Source organism: Haplochromis burtoni, unplaced genomic scaffold (genome assembly GCF_018398535.1).
Source record: "Haplochromis burtoni strain Fernald_Lab_line unplaced genomic scaffold, NCSU_Asbu1 Contig_170, whole genome shotgun sequence".
Classification (NCBI taxonomy): domain Eukaryota; kingdom Metazoa; phylum Chordata; class Actinopteri; order Cichliformes; family Cichlidae; genus Haplochromis; species Haplochromis burtoni.
The window spans coordinates 365,904-385,300 of NW_024582531.1; the positions used below are offsets into that span (position 1 = coordinate 365,904).

Sequence of the window (19,397 nt, forward strand, 5' to 3'; positions counted from 1 at the left end):
AGTTTGAGCTATGAGGTAATTCAAGAAAGAAAGAACGCCTTTATTTCAACATGTATGTCTTTGTTTGACTTTTTATTTTATTTTTTGTTTTTTCGAAGTACAGCCAAACTCCTAATCTCAGTAGACCTAAATATAGACCTAAGAATACAAAAAGTCTTACTTTGAAAGTATAAACGGAAGCCTGACGTTCCTGTTGGGTCTGACTAGTCACTGGTATATTGACCTAGTTTCAGCAAACAGCAGTCTCAGGTTGGCTTTTGAATTAGCGGCGCGCGAGGAGCCGGTGTGGGAGCGCCGACGAGCGCACAGCCTCTCGTGCCCAGAGACGCGCGCAGCACAATGCTGGAAACCAAGTTTCCATCCGCGAAATGAATCTGCCTAACGAAACCAGAGCCGGGAGAAGTACAGAACATTACATTTTCGCACTTGGCACCTACAAACTTCTCGCTTTTACCATTGGGACTATCGGAGTATTCGGCTTTTGCAATAACGTCTTTGTCATAATACTCTACTGTAGGTTCAAAAGACTCCGGACGCCTACCAATTTGCTGCTGGTCAACATAAGTTTGAGTGATTTTCTAGTTTCTGTCATCGGAATAAACTTTACCTTCGCTTCGTGCGTTAAAGGCGGATGGATTTGGAGCCAGTCGACGTGCATCTGGGACGGCTTCAGCAACAGCTTATTTGGTGAGAGGAGAAAAAAATAAAGTAATTTAATCGTTTATGCTAGCATGTGTTAAAATTTAATAATAGTTTTTATTAAAATAATTTACAAATATAATTTTTTAACCCTGTTACATTTTTGTGTGTCTCGCACTATATGCAAGGAAATAGCGGCTCAGTGTAAATAGGCAGAAGGCGGAAAGAAGCTCATTAATAACAAAGAATGCACTACGAAGGCATGAAGGACGTTATCAGTAACATAAATCTAAATATAATTGGGGTTTTTTTTTATCTTTTTCAAATGGCACATTATCTATGAGTTCTTGTGAAAATTTCCTCTCTTCAATTGTATTAAAATACAGAGTAAACCATGCAGTCCCTCCGCATGATGAGCTGTAGTAATATCTAGCTGCTATGCTGAGCTTTATATTGTGTATTTTTTTCTTCCTGTATTTATACTTGCATCATACAGTGAGGAATCTTTTGACACCTCCCTGCGCCTGCCCTTCTATGTTAGCAAAAGTGTCCATTTATTTCCAGCATAAGTCTATTCATCTGGGAAGTGTGAATAAACATTGAGGGTTATTGTCTGGGTCCCACCAGCGTAGGAATTAGAGCTCAGAAGGACTCATGTGTGGTAATGAGCTCATTAGTGATAGCCTCCAAGTCTTCTTCTTTTATTTTTTTTCTCCCGCTTCAGCAAATGAAACCCAGCGAACCAGCTGGACTTCTGTCATCCTGCTGTCCTTTAAGTGACATTGTCTTCTTTCCACATATTCCAAAGGGCACACTTGCCCGCCTGTGTCCGGTGTGCAGCACTGCAGCAGTGGTTGTGGCTTGCAATGTACATGTCACAGGAGAATTCAGAACCAAAAGGCATACAAAGATAGTGTTGATATAACAGTTTATATAAGATGAAGTCTTTCGTGAATAAAGTGGCATTGAAGAGAGAAGATGCTGCGTTCTGTCTCTTTGGCCCTTAGATAACCTCCCTCCCCCCCTTGTCAAAAGGGGGGGAAAGGATTCTGTGTGATATTTGATATGTGAAAAACTCAAGGTCATACAGGTTGTCGTGGCTTGAGTGGGTGTGAGCACTGCAAATCCAGAGAAGCTGCTTACACTGAGCATACTGTTACAATTGAGGTATATAAAGATAACCCCCTTGGCTTGACAGTACGTGTGCCCTCCAATAATCCATGCACAAATAAGATGTCTTCTTTGCACATTACTTTAAGTGTGACTCAGTAACTGACACACAAAGGGCCACAGGAGCTGCAGCAGTAAGCCCTGGCTGTTCTGTCCAAGCACATCCTTCCTTCAGCTGGTTTGCTGTGGCTCAAACTTAGCGCATACTATATAACGTCTCCCTTTGTAATCTGTGCATCCACCTATTGATGCTGTATATGTCTCATTCGTATGTAACAAAAGAATAATAAACCTATCTGAGCTTACATAACTAGCTATACATGTATATAGGTTAGGGGAGGGTGTATGATGAAGTTTGAATAAAAATATTTTTCCTGGCATATTGACCTAATTTCAGCAAAGTTATCGTAGATGCTATACCAGGGCTTTAAGAGGTGCTCTTAAGATTGCATGCTTATAAGTAAAATGATGCACAGGAGGAACAAAAGAGCGACAGCTATGCACACAAGACACTTCAGTACGTGTGGTAAAAGCAGGCTGTGTAATGCAGATGCGGGTCCTAAAGGTGTGTGTGCGTAGGAGTCAAGAGCCTCTTTCTGTGCATCTTCACAGGGTTTTGCACCAAAATGATTGAATGTGATGTCCAGACACAAGATGTTCAGATTTGTGTTTACACTGAGTGCGATGTACACTCAACCCAGACACGCTGAGTAGCCACTGACCCAAATCCTGCAGTGCGCGGTCTGCATTACTCAGCGTGGTTGTCTCTCTCCCTTTGCTGCCAGGCATCGTTTCCATCATGACTCTGGCGGCCCTGGCTTATGAGCGCTATATCCGGGTGGTCCATGCACAGGTGGTGGACTTCCCCTGGGCATGGCGAGCCATCGCCCACATCTGGCTCTACTCCCTGGCCTGGACAGGTGCTCCCCTGCTCGGGTGGAACCGCTACACTCTAGAGATCCACAGGCTGGGCTGCTCTCTGGACTGGACCTCGAAGGACCCAAACGATGCCTCATTCATCCTCTTATTCCTCTTGGCATGTTTCTTTGTGCCTGTTGGTGTCATGATCTACTGCTATGGGAACATCCTGTATACAGTGCAAAGGGTAAGGAATAAAAAGGATCGTTTTGGGTTTTTTTATTGCTTGCTTCTCTTAGAAACAATAAGATTAATAAACTAAATGGTACACATCCCCACAAAAATACATCTCTATTCAAATATTAGCCCCCATTTCAGATGCTTATCGATTTATTGATGTAGAGTTTTGTACGTTGTTATTTCTCACTTCCAGAATAGTAGACTTCAGTTGTTTTAAGATTTTGCACAAAACACATTTTTAGTTTTAGGTCATACTCCTGAAACATCTTTTTTTTTGCTGTAACTTGAATTTTCACTGCTGTTTTCTTCCCTTGTCTTATAACTGACAGCTCAACTGTGCAAGCATGTACAATAAAAGTGAGACATCAGAGAACAATACAAAAACAAAACTCCAGCTCTTATACCCGACAACAAATTCCAGTGTGTAAACACACTCCAGCTGCTTTGAGTGCTAACACCTCAGTTCATGTGACACTTGAAGTGTCTCTGTCTTTCAGCTTACACATGAATTAGCACTGATGTGTCGCAGGACTTCCACTTCAGCTGACTTTGAGGTCAGTTCATCACATGCAGCGAAAGAACATTTCAGCGTTTTATACCAACTTACAAAGGATATTTCAATGTCATCACTTGATCTCCAAATTGACGAATCAATTGTTTAATAGAAGAGAAAAAAGTGGAACTAAAAAGAAAAAGCTAAAGGAACAACAGCTTACCTAAGCAGAAACCGCTTAAGTTAACTGGCAACAGGTAAAAAACATGACTGGGTATAAAAACACCATCTTAGGCTACGTCCACACTAGCCCGGATAGATTTGAAAACGGCATTTCCGTCTGAAAACGCTCCGCGTCCAACTATCGTTTTCAGTCATTTTCACAGAGTTGTGCGTCCAGATTGAAACAGACGAAAATGCTTATGCTCCAGTACTGCGCATGCGTGAAACACAAGACGATTCGACCTGACTGATTTCTGTCTGCCGCTTATTTACTTTCCGGCTCTTTGAAACGTTGCGGCAAAATGTCGAGGAAAAGCGTCGAGTTTTTTAAATGGACTAACAATGAGGTGGAGTTGTTGCTGCGAGTAACACAAAAGGACAAAGTTGCAAAAGCGAATGAGAATTAAAAAATCTGAAGAAAAGCTATCTGAAGCTTGTACAGACTGATATTAATCTTTAATAGGGCTGTCAAAATTGAGAGCAAACAAAACAACTGCTGTATAATGCCCTCCGCTATCTTTGTTTAATTGGTCACATGACTAAAATGTGTCATCGTTTTCGAAAAGGCTCCGGGTTCGTTGTCCACACTGCAACGTGAAAACAGCGTTTTCAAATGCATCTGCTTTGGAGAGCGTTTTCAAAACACTGTGTTTTCCTTCACCGAAAACACCGTCTCGGTGTGGACGGAAGGCCAAAACAGAGAGAAAAAGATGCGTTTTCATTTGAAAACGTTGAAATGTTCTGTCATGTAAATTGTTACATGGGCTCAGGAACAGTTCCAGAAATCATTATCTGTGAACATTTCACCATGCTATCCTTAAGTGCAGATTAAAGCTCTGTCATGCAAAGAAGAAGCCATATGTGAACATGATCCAGAAATGCTGCTGTTTATTCTGCCCTAAATTTAATTTCAAATAGACTAAGGCAAAATGGAAAATTGTTCCGTGGTCAAGCAACCTTAAAATCTGACATTATTTTTGGAAAACATGGAAACTGTTTTCAAAAAAGCATAAAGAGGGGAGCGTCCCTCAGTGCTTAGTTTAAAAGCCTGCCTCTGGTGTTATGGGGGTACATTAGGGAATATTGAATTAGGAGCTTGCAGATCTGAAAACACACCACGAATGCTGTATCTACAGGTTTCAGAGCAACACATGTGCCCACCCAGATTACGTCTTTTTCAGAGAAGGCCTTGCTTATTTTAGAAAGACAATGCCAAAACACATACTGCAGATATTACAACAGCATAGCTTTGTAGTAGAAGATACTGAACTGAACTCTGCAGACTTTACACCAATAGAACGAATGATACGCCAAACATATTCAATCAGTATCAGCTTCTATAGCAGCTAATAAATAAAGTAATAAAGACAGGGGAAAACCATGTTATGAGTATTGGCATTGCGTTGTTTGTCTACCAGAGAGCTCTCTGCGACTTCACTGTTGGAAACATAACCAATATTAGGGAAATCTGTTTGTGTACTTACTTTGTAAGTATTGGCTGATATATTGGAATATCACTAAATATTTGTGTAGTTTCAGCTGAGGGGTTGCATTGAGTGAAATCTAATCTAAAAGACATCTGACAATTTAAATTTTTAGTTTGTTTAAAACAGAACATCAGTCACGTGGCTCCACCTCACAGTCCATCACACTTCACAGGTTATTGTAATGTGTGGAATGGATTGTAGATTGACACTTTGCCATGGTATAAGCTCACTGGGCCTTTAGTCGAATGCCCTAAAAATGGTCGGCATTTACAAACTGTGATTGGCGAATGGAACAGGAAGTCTTAGTCAAGAAGCCACAACAAACAAGTCGTCACTTCCAGACGCTAAGTAAGCATACTAGTCAATAGCTTCCCAAATTGTTAGTAACTCAGTTACTGTTGCAAAAGTTTTGTTTTGTTTTTTTATCTCTTTGCATGATTATTTTATACCTTTAGCCAGAGATTGAAAATGCAGACTCTGCGACATTCATTTGAATAAAAAACACTCCTTGACCTTAAAGGGTTAAGTGCTGCCTTTCACACCCTTTTCATTAACGGCTGTTTTATCATTACATTCCTCTGTGCCTTTGGGACCTGTCCTGTATGCTAGAACTCATCCAGAAAACTCACTATTGTGCTTCTTAGAAGCATTGCCTTAAATTCTTGTGGCAAAGGACAAGTGACATGAGTTCAGTTTATTTTAATAATGTCACGAAAAAAATACTTTGTCTGTGAAGGAATCTGCAGTCATCATTCAGGAGATGACTGCTGAAGTGACAAAGCACATTTTGTAATGAAACATGTAAATGAGAAAGGGACTAACTGATTTCCAAGCCTTCCTGCATCAGTTTCCTTTCTTAAATATGCACAATCATGCAGGAAGTGTGAGCTGCTGCGTTCTTGGAGCACCTCAGAGGCCTGGTTGGATTTGTCACATGTCACAGTATTTTGGGAACATCTTCAAAGAGGAATAACTCAGTACCCTGCAGACTATTTCTGGTTTGATACGAGAGCAGCTGGTCGGCTTTGCTACAGAAAGAAAATCTTATTATAGATATGTGAAGGCCTGGAGAAACAATAGAATTTAAGCTTGCAAAAGGTTGTGGATTAATAAGAAAAAGAGCATAAAGAGCACAAATTGTAAAGTCATAAATATTGTATTCACGTCTACGTTCAGCTGCTGTGTTCTTTTTTGAGCGAGTCTAGAGAATAGCTATATTGTTTATCATCACATCTCTTTAGCTGAAGGGTAGGTTTGATCTGCAGTGTCGTGAATCCAGCCTGTTACCAAGGCATTATCATGTTTTCACAACTTTTACGATGTTACCAACATCTTAAGATACAACTCTCAAGAGGAGAAGAGAGATAAAACTGGAAATTAATGTAATCTATCTTGTTGTAACCAGTAAACTAGCCTGACAGCTGTAGAGCTTTGGTGGGTTTAAATATAAAAAGAAATAAAACAAATAGAGAGAACTCCCAATGAAAATGAAAACTAACTTTCTGTTTTTTAACTATCCTTCCATCCATCCATGTGGCTGCTAAACCAATAAATTTACCACAAGAGACACAGAACCGGGATGTTCACTCCAAATAACAGCCGTCCTGACACAGAGCTTAAATTGATTTAATCTGAGTCGAGAGCTGGACTCGGCAGCTGTCCAATCACCATCTTAGTGATGGCAGCCAGGAGAGAGAGTGTGTCATGTCTTAGAATCAGAGGCCAATCATAACATGGGGAGCACACACTGTGCTTGCACAAAAGCTAGTGGTTAAACTATAAAGTCACAAGCTAAAGTTGTACAATGATTAACAGGCAAAGAGCTCAAAATGACTACACATTTATTGATTTCTACTTAAATGCTGCCCAAACAGTAAATTACACTAAATATTTCAGTGCAGGGAAACTGGATTGAATGTGCACAGAATCGCAGTGTTAGAAAGAAAGACATTGCAAAGGTTTGATTCTGAGACGAGAATGAAATCCACATTGTCCACGTGCTCTGTGTCTGTCTAAAGGCAGTTGAAGATACTTCTTGGATAACAAAATAACATCTTACCAATATTTTTTTCCCGAAGAATGTTAACTCCTGCAGATTAATTTGTTCTGGTATATGTTTTGACGTTGACCTTATGGATGTACACAAGCAGTTCCTGCAAAGTTAGCAGGAGGGGAGGTTTGTTGTACAAATCCTACCAGCAAGAGGGTTAGGTTCACAAAGTCTGTTGCCATGGTAACTGACCGTCTCTTTGACTAAGCCTGCTTCCTGGAACAGGCCCCAAGATGAAACACAGGCAAAAGCCCTTAGGATGATAAAAAATAAAGCAAAGTAAAACGGAATAAAAACCACTGAAATGTGACTATGGAAGTAGAAGAGCTGCTGAGGGAACAAGACAGACAGGGGAGAATGGGGAGATCAGTAATATAGCACAGGTTGATATATATCCCAGAGTTGAGAAATTACTTTGGTGTAGCAGGTAGAAATTAGGATTAATCCCCCCCCAAATAACATAAAATTGTCTTAGATAAGTAGAATAAACTAATGAGGCTAAGCAAACAAACAAAATCAAAGACTGTGACATAAATTTACTTTATGACAAAGTGTCACTGTAACTTGTTTGCTTGATAAAGAAATATCCCATCATGTCAGCATCCTGCTCTGTCCTGTTTCTTATAGCTGCGCTCTCTCCAAGACCTCCAAACGGTTCAAATCATCAAGATTTTGCGTTATGAGAAGAAAGTCGCCGTGATGTTTCTCCTGATGATAACCTGCTTCCTGGTTTGTTGGACACCCTACGCTGTCGTCTCCATGATGGAGGCCTTCGGCAGGAAGAGCATGGTCTCGCCCACTCTGGCCATCATCCCATCATTCTTTGCCAAGTCGAGCACGGCGTACAACCCCCTCATTTACGTCTTTATGAGCAGAAAGGTTTGTAATCAAATTATTTTTCTTTCTTTTTTTAATGTTTGGGGTGAGGCTACCTCTCCAGCACCAATCTCTTTGTGTTGCTGCTCGAAAATCAGCCCAGGTTAGGCTGCTGTCTAGAATACATGATATATTTCACTTGAGAGTTCTGAATAGCCGCTTGCTGTGTAGTTTGTCATCCCTCCCCCGGAGTAACCACAGCTGACCCATAATTAAATATGGACAAACACAACAAATCAATAGCATCTCAATGTGAGGGGACGGTTTTGTCTCCTCTTGTGTAACTGCAGCTTTAAGTAGCAAATTGCAGGAATATCTTCCCACAAAATGTCACTATTTTAAAAATATTTTTCCATTCCTTAATATGGTGAGCATAAAAATTAATTTTATTTTGTATGTCAGAGTGAAATGGTCTGGACCACTAGTCTTGGTTTGCTGGCTAGAGGCTGATCTCTTGTGTGTTTGACATACTAATGAGTGAAGAAAGGAGGCTGTTGTTAAATACCAGCCTTTGCTTCTGTTTCTCTTCTACAGTTCCGCCGCTGTTTGCTGCAGCTGCTCTGCTCTCGGATCTCTTGGCTGCAGCGCAACCTCAAAGAGCGCCCCCTGGCTCCGACCGAGCGTCCCATCCGACCGATCGTTGTGTCCAGTATGTGCAGCAGCACCAAGGCGCGACCCAAGAAGAGGGTGACCTTCAATTCCTCCTCAATCGTCTTCATCATCACCAGCGATGACTTCCAGCACCTGGATGTGACCTCCAAGGCTGGAAACTCCACGCAGTTTAATGTTATCCAAGTGAGGCCACTGTGAGCCAAAAACACCGGACTTCTCACCCCACCACTCTGTATGCCTTAGGACCTAACATGCAACTCCAAGCCAAAACAATCCTGTCTGACCTCCCTGGCTGTTTCTGTGTCCACACGTGTTAACAGCCTGGTTACAGCTTCATGTATAAACCCAACTGTAAGCCCAAGTTCTCAAATAAACCAGTTTGAGTAGTATGAAAGTTTGACATCCTCATCTAACATCGGCTGTTGTGATATAAGTAACTTAATGTAGTAGTGGTGGTATTTTTCTCACATGCATTTGTCAGATATGCCATACAGTATATGTGACAGCTGTAGGACTTTGTTGAGTATATGAAAGGCAGTTGAGGACCTGAGTTTGGCTTAACATGTGGTAGCATTTTCATATTTTGGTTGGTACCCAACTGTGTATAATGGAATACAAGCCTTAGATTCTTAGCCATAACCCATAATGCACAAACTGACATTACTGTGTATATTTATTCAATAAAGAGACCCTATTTTAAGCTATCTAGCCTGTTTACTTAAGCTCATCTTATTTCAATGTAAATATCAAGTGTGACAAGATCAGTCACTGTGAAATTACACTTGGTAGATTTGTATGTATTAGGACGATGGGAGTAGCCCTACTTGAAGACTAAGAGGAAATGAGACTAAGACCTTAGTGACACGCTCCTTTCATTTCCTCCTGAGCTGTCAGCTATGAATAGATTTAATGAATGGTTTTCCTTAGCTGATAAAAACCCTTTTAACTGTGGATGTGAGAACGAGTGAGAGGGATTTTGTCTTTTTAGACAGTTGGAAAACTGGGACTTGGTTGATTTCTTACTGTATTTTCACTATGAAGCATATGTTATAATAAAGACTGGAAACAGAAAAAAAACTTGCCTAGCTGTGTCCATAGGTGACAAAACTGGAAATTTAACATTTATGCTTTTTGCCAGAGAGTGAAAATGATCAATGAGTTTCATGAAGGGTAAATAAAAGTCCTTAAAACCAGTCATCTTCACTTGTTTTATATAGGTGAGCATAGCAGCACATTTGAAGTGGACAAACCAGCCAAACTCCAAGCCCAAACAGAGGAAATACTACATTGCCGGTTGGTCAGAAGTACATATGTAAAATTGTATCTTTGTTACCAGCAGGCTGTTGTGAAAATTTCTTTAGTTAAATCTACAAAAAAGATAAACAGATAAAATCAAAGATAACACAGTCTGACAGGCAGAAAATACTTATCACATCTCAGAGTGGTGTGAAGTGTCTTTAAAAAAGTGGAGGGCTGGCAGATCTAAACCTATACTGCAGGTGAACAGCGTTTGATAGTCATATCCTTAATAAATAGGAAACTTTCACCTTTCTTGAAGCAGTGTGACACGATCTTGACAGACCACAGAACAAAACATCCAAAGAGTTGTACACAATTCTGTCGTCTATATTTGCATTTGTTTTAGCATGTTTCAATAAATCACTGCACCTATATAAAGAAATAAGGGTTGGCTCAATATATTTGCACAGTAATGTATGTATAAGTGAAACATTGCAAAAACATCAGGTAAAATAGCTCAGATTATTTAATGCAGCTTTAAAAACAAAAACAAATCCCAGATTTTGCATGAAGTAAATGTCACTAGACCCAGTGGAGACAAAGAAAAATAGCTGACATCATTCTTGTGTAAAAACAGTAAAAACTTCTACACACACCTAAAACTGACCCTGTGTTCTTGAATTAAACTTGCTTAATAATTAAAACAGCAGTGTTCTGCTCACCGTTGCTGATCATTATCGGTTTAACACTAATGAAACGGTGTAAGTCGTTCTGATCAATCACTAAGTCCTTGAAGTGAGGGCAGCCATTATTGGAGTAATTTGCCATTACTGGAGTTATAGCTGTGAATTAGATGTCTGTGAAGGTTCTCAGTCATCCAGGTTTTCTTTGCAAGCTCCTTTGACTGTGAATTAGATAATTTAGTCAAAATCTAATTAATATTTGGGCGCCTCTAAATTCTTTTCTAGTGTTTAACTCTAAGTCTGTACATCTGTCTGTCAGATCAGTCATGATGCCTGTGCTCAGAGCGTCCTGAGAGCCACAAGCCTGTCCCACATTTTCTCAGCAGAGACGATGAGCTTGTTGATATCTGGAGGATTTTTAATGAGCAGGTAGGAACTACCAAGAACAGCCCCCACAGCACTGAGCAGCAGGCCACGGTTTATCACCTGTGAAGAAATGAATAGATAATTAGTTTGAATTCAGTTATTTGCTTCACAAATCACACAAAGGTTGGTAAATTGCTTCCAGTTTCATGAACATCAGTATCCCAAACATAGCTGCAAAGAAAAAACCCAGGCTTTGTTTCCCTGGAGATCTATGGCAGTATGTGACAGGGGTGTGGTCTCTGGCTCTGCTGCAGTGGAGGGATGGTGCAGCGGGCTTGAGGGGCAGTGCCAGCGAGGCTGAGGGTGGAAGGGATTTAATTAATGAACGCTCCTCTTTTTATAGTGACGCTGAGGACCAGAGATGAGGTGCAGAGATGTGCGGAGACTGGAGTTATTGAGGTGCCAACCAGCAAACTCTGTGGCTGAGCTGCCCGGAGGAAAGCATCTAGCTTTTGAAACACTGTACAAATAAAACTGTTGCAATATATGCAAAATGCTCAGATTTCAGCCATTCTTACCTGGCCTGTTAGACAAACTGATAACATGACATTACATCTAAATATGGCACCATTGTATATGTACATACATAACTTAATGTCAACATGATCCCTGTTAGGTGGAGACATAACAATGGTTCCTTGAGTTATGTTATAACTGAATGATTTGTAGGTCATTTATTGTCATAGGGTTAATAAACAACATGTGTTTGTTTCAAAAATTTAAAGTAAATTAAATATTTTGACAACTTTTTAAAATCTTTTTTATGTGTAATTACAATAAAGTAAAACTTAATTGATCCTGAAGGTTGACCGCGAAGGAAATTGGGTAATTGTTGTAGTTCAGTTGCTTACCTAAAGTGAAGTAATCCCTTCACCCAATCAATGACCTTGCTGTTACTGACACTTTTATAATACATCCTTACACTTCACTGCCACCCTGTCTCTGACCTATATTTTTACCTGTCATTCCATATTCAGTATCACACCATATTATCGTGTTAACTGTAATGCTTCAGAGATAATATTTCTTTTCTTTCTCCCATGAAGGTCATTTCACCCTTTGCCCAAACAGCCCTACGGGTTGAATCAATTTACAGGGGAGGCTGTGAAAATCCCGGCTGTCCAACTGTCTATTAGAGCAGAAGCTGCCAGCACAGGCAAATCAGACAGTTCAACACAGAGCCAAGGACTAACAGCCTTATCTACAGCCCAGCGAGAGAAACCACAAACGCGTACGGCCGTGATGTGTGTTAAATGGAGAACTGTTTACTCAGAGTCGCAGCCGCCTTTAGTGCTGCTTCTGATAACACTGTCACTTTGCTAATTACAGTGCTTAGCTGTTCAAAGGCACAAAAAGTCCCATCAAAATTAAATTGCATCATGTGTAGTGCACATTTTTTCCAAGTATTTTACTTTGTTTTGCCAGTGCCACCGCTTGACTGCTTCGTGGTATCTGGTCCTAGTGAAAGTGACCTAGAGACAAGAAAACAGAAAGAATAGCAGATTTAGTTTTCAGACAAAATGATGTGGAAACAGTTACTATTCATTAGTGATACTGTATCCAACTTACCATTGTGTAAAGTGGAATTATTGTCTTTGGCATGAAGAAGTAGAGGATGTTGTCAACATATTTTCTGAAAAGGAACCATTTGGAGTTGACGTGTGCTCGCATCTATGAAACAATACAACAAATGTGTTTGTCAGCCATTTGGCCATTTTATGATATCATTAGGTAGATCTTTGAGCCATATGAGAAACTTTAGACTTCCTTCTTCCCGCCTTTCGATATAATTGCAGCAGTGGAAGATCAAGAGTATTGTTAAGCCAACACATAGTCCTGCTATTTTTTAATTGCTTTATCCATTACTTTTGAGAGAGAGACTTTAAATGCACAGAAGGTTAGAGAACTGTTCTGCTTCAGAAGTGATGAAGAGGATTTTCATCACTTATGCCCATCAACACCTTTTTGTTTTTCAGTTTTCAGGTCAGTGGAAATACATTTTATTGAGCAGTTGGTTCTCAAAATGTACTTCAAAATGGCTTTAGGATGGACGTTTCAAAAGTTTAATGGGTCACCCGGTCACCCTCAGATGAGAGGAAATTGGTTAGGATGTTTAGGAACAACCCAAGAACCACCAAGGATCAAGCCTGCCATGAACTGGAAACTGTTGGAACAGCAGTGTCACTGTCCACCCTTCAAGTGAGTTTTACATCACTGTGGTCTGAGACGTTGCTGACCAAGAAATAAGCCCCTGCCCCAACTCTGATACATTCAAGCTCACCTGCAATTCACAGGTTCCCAAATGGACAAGCAAAATGCCTTCTGGAGAAAATTTCTATGGTCAAAATGAGACAATGATCAAGTGGTATGTTTGAAGGTATAAAGGCGAGGCGTGCAAACCTAACAACACTGTAACAACTCTCATGCATAGTGGTGGTAGTAGGGCTGTTTTGCTGCCAGTGCTACTGGTACATTGCACAAAATGGATGGAGTAATGAAGAACAAGGGTTACTGACAAATTCTTCAACTTCACCTCAAACAGCTCAACACCTGAAACTTGGACACAAGTGGATATTACAACGGGAGAATGTTTGGAAAAAGCAAACATCAAAACAGGATTTGGAACAGATAAAGCAGGCAAACATCAAGTTTATTTAACCAAATATTAGTGGGATCATATGTCACGGTACTGGGCCTGTGACCCAGTGTTTTGGGTTTTTGGATTAAGTTATATTCTTTGATTTGTTGTTTTTCACATTTTTGGTTCTCTTTATCGTTTTCTCCTTGTGCTATATTTTTAGTTTTCTGTCACTGTGCCTTCCATATTCCACGGTTAGTTACTCTTGTCTCTGTGTTTCTGGTTCCCTAGTTCCCTAGCCTCCATGTCACAGTGTCAAGTCACTTTCTTTGTGTAGGTCTCTTGTTTCCTGTTTTACTTTGACAGTCTCAGTGTTTTCAGTTTTGCTTCCTCCCTGTCTCATTTTGTCAGATTAGCCCCAGCTGTGTTTCCCTCCTGTTTCCTTCGTTACACCCTTGTGTATTTAAGTCCTGGGTTCTCCTCTCCCGGTTGTCGTGTCATTCCCATTTGCTGTGTATGTTTCTCCGTGCTCATCATTTCCCTGGTTTTCTTCAGAGTCTGCTCCTAGTTCCTTAGTTTTCTAGCTTTTCTGTTCTTGTTCCTAGTTTCCAGTTTTAGGTTTTGTTTCTTGTATTCTGTATGTTAGTTTTCTTCAGTACAATAAAGCTGCCTCCCTTAATTCATCCCTTTGTGTTTTGCGAGTCCTGCGTTTGGGTCCAATCCTGCCTGCCACACAGCGTGACATGGCAGTATAAGTATATATTTGACCATTTGTGGATTAGAGAAAATCAAAATAAAATAAAAAATCTAACTTGTGCACCCAATTCTTTTTTTAAAATTCATTAAATATGTATGCTGTACAATCATCCCACTATGTAAAAAACAAAAACAAAAAACAGCTCAACAAATTCATACACTGTAAATCATACAGTGTATAAAATTTTGACCACAACTTCCTGCTTTCATATTAAAAAAAATATGTGGATTACTTCAATGTAGTTGTACATGGCCAAGTCAGCAATTGCGTGGTCGTCTGGAACCCGAACTCTGGTATACTCAGGCAGAACAGCACCTAGCGGGATACACAAAGGGCCGTATGGAAATTATTCTGTATGCTCAGCTTTTCTCTCTTCGTTAATCTTTGGTCATTTAAAAAGTGCTTACTGAAATCCTCATTGAATTGATCCATTATCTCGTCAAAGACAATGCAGTCCTCAAAGCCCTATAAAACATGAATAGATGAATTAGTCTCTGTCTAATTCTGCCTTTTCCTCCCCTCATTTAGTGCTACTTACAGCATTCATTCCTTGTCCATAGAAAGGCACTACTGCATGGGCTGCATCACCCATAAGGACGCACGCGTCACCAATGTGATATGGGTTGCATTTGACAGACACCATGGCCTGTGCAGGCAATCGGAAATAATCTCTCTGGAGAGTATCCCTGCAACACAAAAATTGAAATTCAAGAATTACAAACTCATTTTGCACAATTTAATCTGACAGTTGCAACAGACTGTTTTGTGTTTGCCAAAAAGAGCATTTATCACAAGACACAAACACAGCTATGCTCTGTTTGTCTAACTAAGCAGCTAAACTGAGAAATTAAAGCAGGCACTTAGCCGTTTATGCCAAAGCACTCTGAATGAGTAACTGAATGAAAGCTTCAAGCGTTTCTGCGCCTCACACAGCCCTCTACCTCTGTCACCCGCAACATATGGTTCACCTCAAATTAGAACCTCACCTCACAAAATCCATATAACTGTAAGTCTGCAATTTCACACTTCACAGAACAGAGCTGTGGATGTGGCTGGAGCTGATGGGATGACGGGAAATAAAAGGCCTTTTGAAGACAATTTGGCAGGTCGGATGAAGAGATAAAGGCGGACGGGGGATTCAGGGAAGTGGGTGGGGAGGGAGAAAGTCACTTACGCTCCTATTAGTGGTATGGTGTCAGGGAAGTATTTCTGGAAAAACTCGATGACTTCATCTCCTGTGGTGATCTTCTCAAAATCTTCAAAGGGCATGAAAAGGGTACAGGTGAATGTCTTGTCCTAAATCAGAAAGTAAACAGAGTACACAGAGACGTTAGCTCCCAAATCCATCGTGACACTCTTGACCACAGGATGCTTCACAGGATTAACCTTTTACTGCTCGTTGTTCCAGCAGAGATACATGAGAACTGAACTGTTAGCATCACGCCAAGTTATACATCCAAATGAAAGATTAGACTGTTGTGTGGTCTCACTCATTTTGGCACATTGAATCTTGTTTTTTCCCCCAAACTATGCTAACTGCATACTAACAGGCCAAAATAAGTACACCTTTATTACAACATCAGTAAATGTAGGAGATTACCATAAAAACAAAGTACCCAAAGCACTTATTTTGCAGAATGGTCAGTTTCAGAATAATATCTAATTATCTTCTGTATTTATTATTTATGCTAATGCTGCTGTTAATGTGAGTTTAACTGCAGGTTTTACACTGCCAGCTATGTATTGCACTTTTTAATAATATGGCTTTAATTATCTAAATCTGGAAAATAGACCAGCTAAATAAACAGATAATTATAGTATATTGATAGCAATAATAATGATTAACATTCAATTATCAAAAGATATTAAAGTTTTAAGCATTAGCATAATTTGTCTCCTTATGTAACAGTACAGTTAAGGACGAATGTTATTAGTTTTAGTTTTACTGATATTTGGTCGTAAAGCATTAGTTAACATGCTTGTGTTTTAATCGAGACCCACATATTAGTGGGTCTCGATAAAGTTCCTGTTCCTTTTTGGAAGCAAGTTCAAGTAAAAGTAAGATCAAGAAAAACTGAAGGCCACTGTGTTTATTCCTCCTTCATCATTATCGTTCTGGTTGAAGTAAACAAAATCACTCACACATTGCATACCACACAGTACACAAATGACAATATAATCAACACAGTTTGATTATTAAAAGCCTTAAAAACATTCACCTTAAATCCATCACAAATGTTTAATGAAAAAAAATTAATTAGGCAGATGACATTAAAACGTCAGGCAGTTAAACAGGTACCTCACACACTAAACACTTGCATAAAGTGAATCAAATCGCTTTCTAGATTGCAAGTGTCAGCAACTTTGTCTAATTGCTTCAGTGGGTTTCCAGAGATGCACGGCCATTCCAAAGCTTCAGTACCCAAAGCATTACCAAAAAATTAGCATCCTGGTGCATATAAGGCAGCAGGATGCAGCATTTATAGTTTAAATAGATTTTTTTACTTGATTTTATATGTTTGATTCACACTCACATCTATGGGCAATTTAGAGTTTCCAATTAACCTATCCCCACTAACTAACTGCATGTCTTTGGACAGTGAGAGTAAGCCGGAATACCCAACGAGAATCCACGCAAACATGGGGTAAACATGCAAACTCCACACAGAAAGAGCTCAGCCTGATGGTGGAAATAAACTCAGGACCTTATTGCTGTGAGGCAACAGTGCTAACCACCGTGCCAAAGTGCTGTACCCCGCCACTCGCCCTAAGACAGCTGGGATAAGCGCCAGCAACCCCCCACCCCCCACGACCCTGAAAAAGGATAAACAGAAGAGAATGGAGGGATGAATTTATATGTTTGAGAAATCTTCCCTGCTGATCATAGTTTAGAATTTTCCATCCTCAATGTAAACGGAATGCCAGACACCACTGGATGGAAGTTCACTGAGGTTGTGTATGTGCCATTATCTGTCCTTCTGAGCAGGTGTCATCTATCAACATCACAAAGTCCTCCCCGTGGACATTTTAGCACTGTTTCCATGGTATCCACAGCAAGGAAGACAATTTTTTTCACAGCCGTGTGAAATGTGTTTCTGGGAAATGGGGAGTGAGTGACAGTGTGAAGGCACTCAAAAGTCAGTTGCCTTAACCTAGTCTCCTTTAGGCGAGGAAAAGAGTTGTGCTGATTCAGCCACGCAGACAAATCATTATGGGATTAACCAGATAAAGGAACGACAGAGAGTTGTTGAGTCAGAGAAAAAGATGCAGAGGCACAGGTGGGAAGGAGTGCAACACTGCTGTGTGAAAAGTAGGGTGAACCTCAGGGTGCCAAGATACTTCTGATGAGTAAGCCTCACTTCATAGTTATGAAGTGAGCCTAATTAACTCCATGAGGACATCCCAGAGGTCAGTCAAGCTCTGAAATGTGCTAGTGTTTGTTTCCTTTAGCTTGCCACATAATATGCAGTAGTAACTTTACAAATAAACAAATCTTGAATTTCTTAATTCACTGATATAGTTTAGAAATCAGTTCACACTTACCAAGTTGGGCAGGGCGATCATCATAAATGTGTTTCGTGGCCAGATGTGTAGATAATTAGGCTTCATAGCAAACTGGGGATAATGAAGACAGCCAGCAGAAATTACATGAGCAGAAAGATAACTACCACTGCAGATGAAATTTGCTGAGCCGAATACTAGAAGCGTGCTGACCTCTCCATTAATGGGTAGCATGGTGAGCTCCATGTAGCCATGAGGGATGTAGGTCTGGCTATAGTCGAAGCGGCTACGCCGAAGGAACTGCTTACGTACGGCAGAGAAAGCCCCATCACACCCCACAATCAAGTCTGCCTTGACCTGCTCCTTGGACCCGTCCAACCTGAGAAACACATTAGCAACATGACAAGTTAACTTCATTAAAAACTAAGTAACATGGAGGTTATTTTTAAGAATTAACTGCTTTAATGATTAAGCCACAGAGTTCCTAATTACACAAAAAATACCCATAAGAATTGAATCGTGTAATGAGCAAAGGCTTACTGGAAGCAGTGTCCTATCGCGTACAGAGCTGTCACTGCTTGGCTTTATAGAAAGCCTCTCTTTTCTGATACTTGAGAAAATAAGGTAACTGCTCAGCCTCGAGGCTATTAGCTTAAGGTCTGAATGAGACACAAATGAACTACTGACTCAAAGCCCGAGTTGACTTAAACTGTATCTTCTTGAATGTTCCATTAGATACAGCAGATTTATATTAAATTTACAATGTCAGAATGTCACTATTATTAGAATCAAAAGCCACATGATGATCATTTAGTGGTCATTAAAAACTTTTACTTAGATGAATGATGGTAAAGGATGGTTGCGTTTTTGCCGTCACCTATAAAAGCTGCTGTACAGAACAAGAGTCACACAGTCTGGTGTGCTATATGCAGAGATTTACATACGATCACAGATCCGATGCTGCTCTCAGAACAGCATGTGTAGGTGGATGCTGCTGCATCTGTCAAACTCGAAGTTAACTACCTCTGAATATTTTCTTGGCAACCCATCTTCGTATTTAATGATGCTTGCAGAATACAAAATGATGTTTAGTACTGCCAAATTGTTTGAGCACCATACACCAGTAAATAATGTGGCAGAATGTAATTTATTTGGGTGCATTTAATTATTTTTTGGCCCATATGTATTCATTTGTTTCAGGTGACTTCTTCTGTAAAGCAGTGCATCATTGTTTGTGGTGGAAACATACAGAACTGCCTGCTGCCTAAATCTGAACTGGGTCTTTAAAAAACTAAAGTCTGCCTAAAATGAGTGCATGCAAGCTAAGTTAGCTGCCCAGGAGACTGGAATTGATGGGGTCCTAAAGCTAAGTTAACCTTAATCTAGTTAAAGTTTAGCAGGTTCAACTTAATGATAACACTTTATAATATATATAGCCTGGTTTGATTTAAATAGATTCCTTTGTCTGTAACTACATCTTAGAAAATCTTTCTGGCAGAAAGTTCTGAAGACAACATTTCAGTTTTTGTCCATCTATTCAGAAAAAAACAGTTAGCTGACAAATAT

At 40.1% G+C, this 19,397-nt stretch overlaps 2 protein-coding genes across 4 annotated transcripts in view; one reads left to right on the forward strand and one right to left on the reverse strand.

Annotated features, from left to right (window-relative positions):
• The first annotated feature begins 216 nt into the window (after nucleotides 1–216).
• Nucleotides 217–9,541, forward strand: opn3 (opsin 3). Its single transcript, XM_005933595.3, has 4 exons — nucleotides 217–687; nucleotides 2,595–2,914; nucleotides 7,787–8,038; nucleotides 8,570–9,541. Exons 1-4 carry the CDS (start codon nucleotides 369–371, stop codon nucleotides 8,843–8,845), a joined length of 1,167 nt encoding a protein of 388 aa, XP_005933657.1. The 5' UTR covers nucleotides 217–368; the 3' UTR covers nucleotides 8,846–9,541.
• A 300-nt stretch (nucleotides 9,542–9,841) lies between these two features.
• The window catches only part of LOC102291364 (kynurenine 3-monooxygenase), a 20,935-nt gene continuing 11,379 nt past the window's right edge, over nucleotides 9,842–19,397 (reverse strand). For 2 of the 3 annotated variants that reach the window (XR_006054957.1, XR_006054956.1), the window contains 10 exons: nucleotides 18,045–18,210; nucleotides 17,874–17,945; nucleotides 15,505–15,626; nucleotides 14,869–15,016; nucleotides 14,738–14,795; nucleotides 14,563–14,645; nucleotides 12,565–12,666; nucleotides 12,408–12,467; nucleotides 10,804–11,055; nucleotides 9,842–10,741 (listed from right to left, as the gene is read on the reverse strand). Coding sequence is in view for 1 of the 3 variants with exons in the window: in XM_042225379.1 (XP_042081313.1) it covers nucleotides 10,909–11,055; nucleotides 12,408–12,467; nucleotides 12,565–12,666; nucleotides 14,563–14,645; nucleotides 14,738–14,795; nucleotides 14,869–15,016; nucleotides 15,505–15,626; nucleotides 17,874–17,945; nucleotides 18,045–18,210 (958 nt within the window). In the remaining 2 variants the exon portion in view is untranslated. Of the gene's footprint in view, nucleotides 11,056–12,407; nucleotides 12,468–12,564; nucleotides 12,667–14,562; nucleotides 14,646–14,737; nucleotides 14,796–14,868; nucleotides 15,017–15,504; nucleotides 15,627–17,873; nucleotides 17,946–18,044; nucleotides 18,211–19,397 lie in introns of all 3 variants that reach the window. The other variant, XM_042225379.1, reaches the window with a different exon arrangement.

Bases quoted from the DNA above. Each gene is read 5' to 3' on its own strand.
- opn3 (XM_005933595.3), top strand. From the start codon at position 369: ATGAATCTGCCTAACGAAACCAGAGCCGGGAGAAGTACAGAACATTAC. The intron at 688-2,594 runs GTGAGAGGAGAA...CTTTGCTGCCAG, and splicing joins CTTCAGCAACAGCTTATTTG to GCATCGTTTCCATCATGACT. The intron at 8,039-8,569 runs GTTTGTAATCAA...TCTCTTCTACAG, and splicing joins ACGTCTTTATGAGCAGAAAG to TTCCGCCGCTGTTTGCTGCA.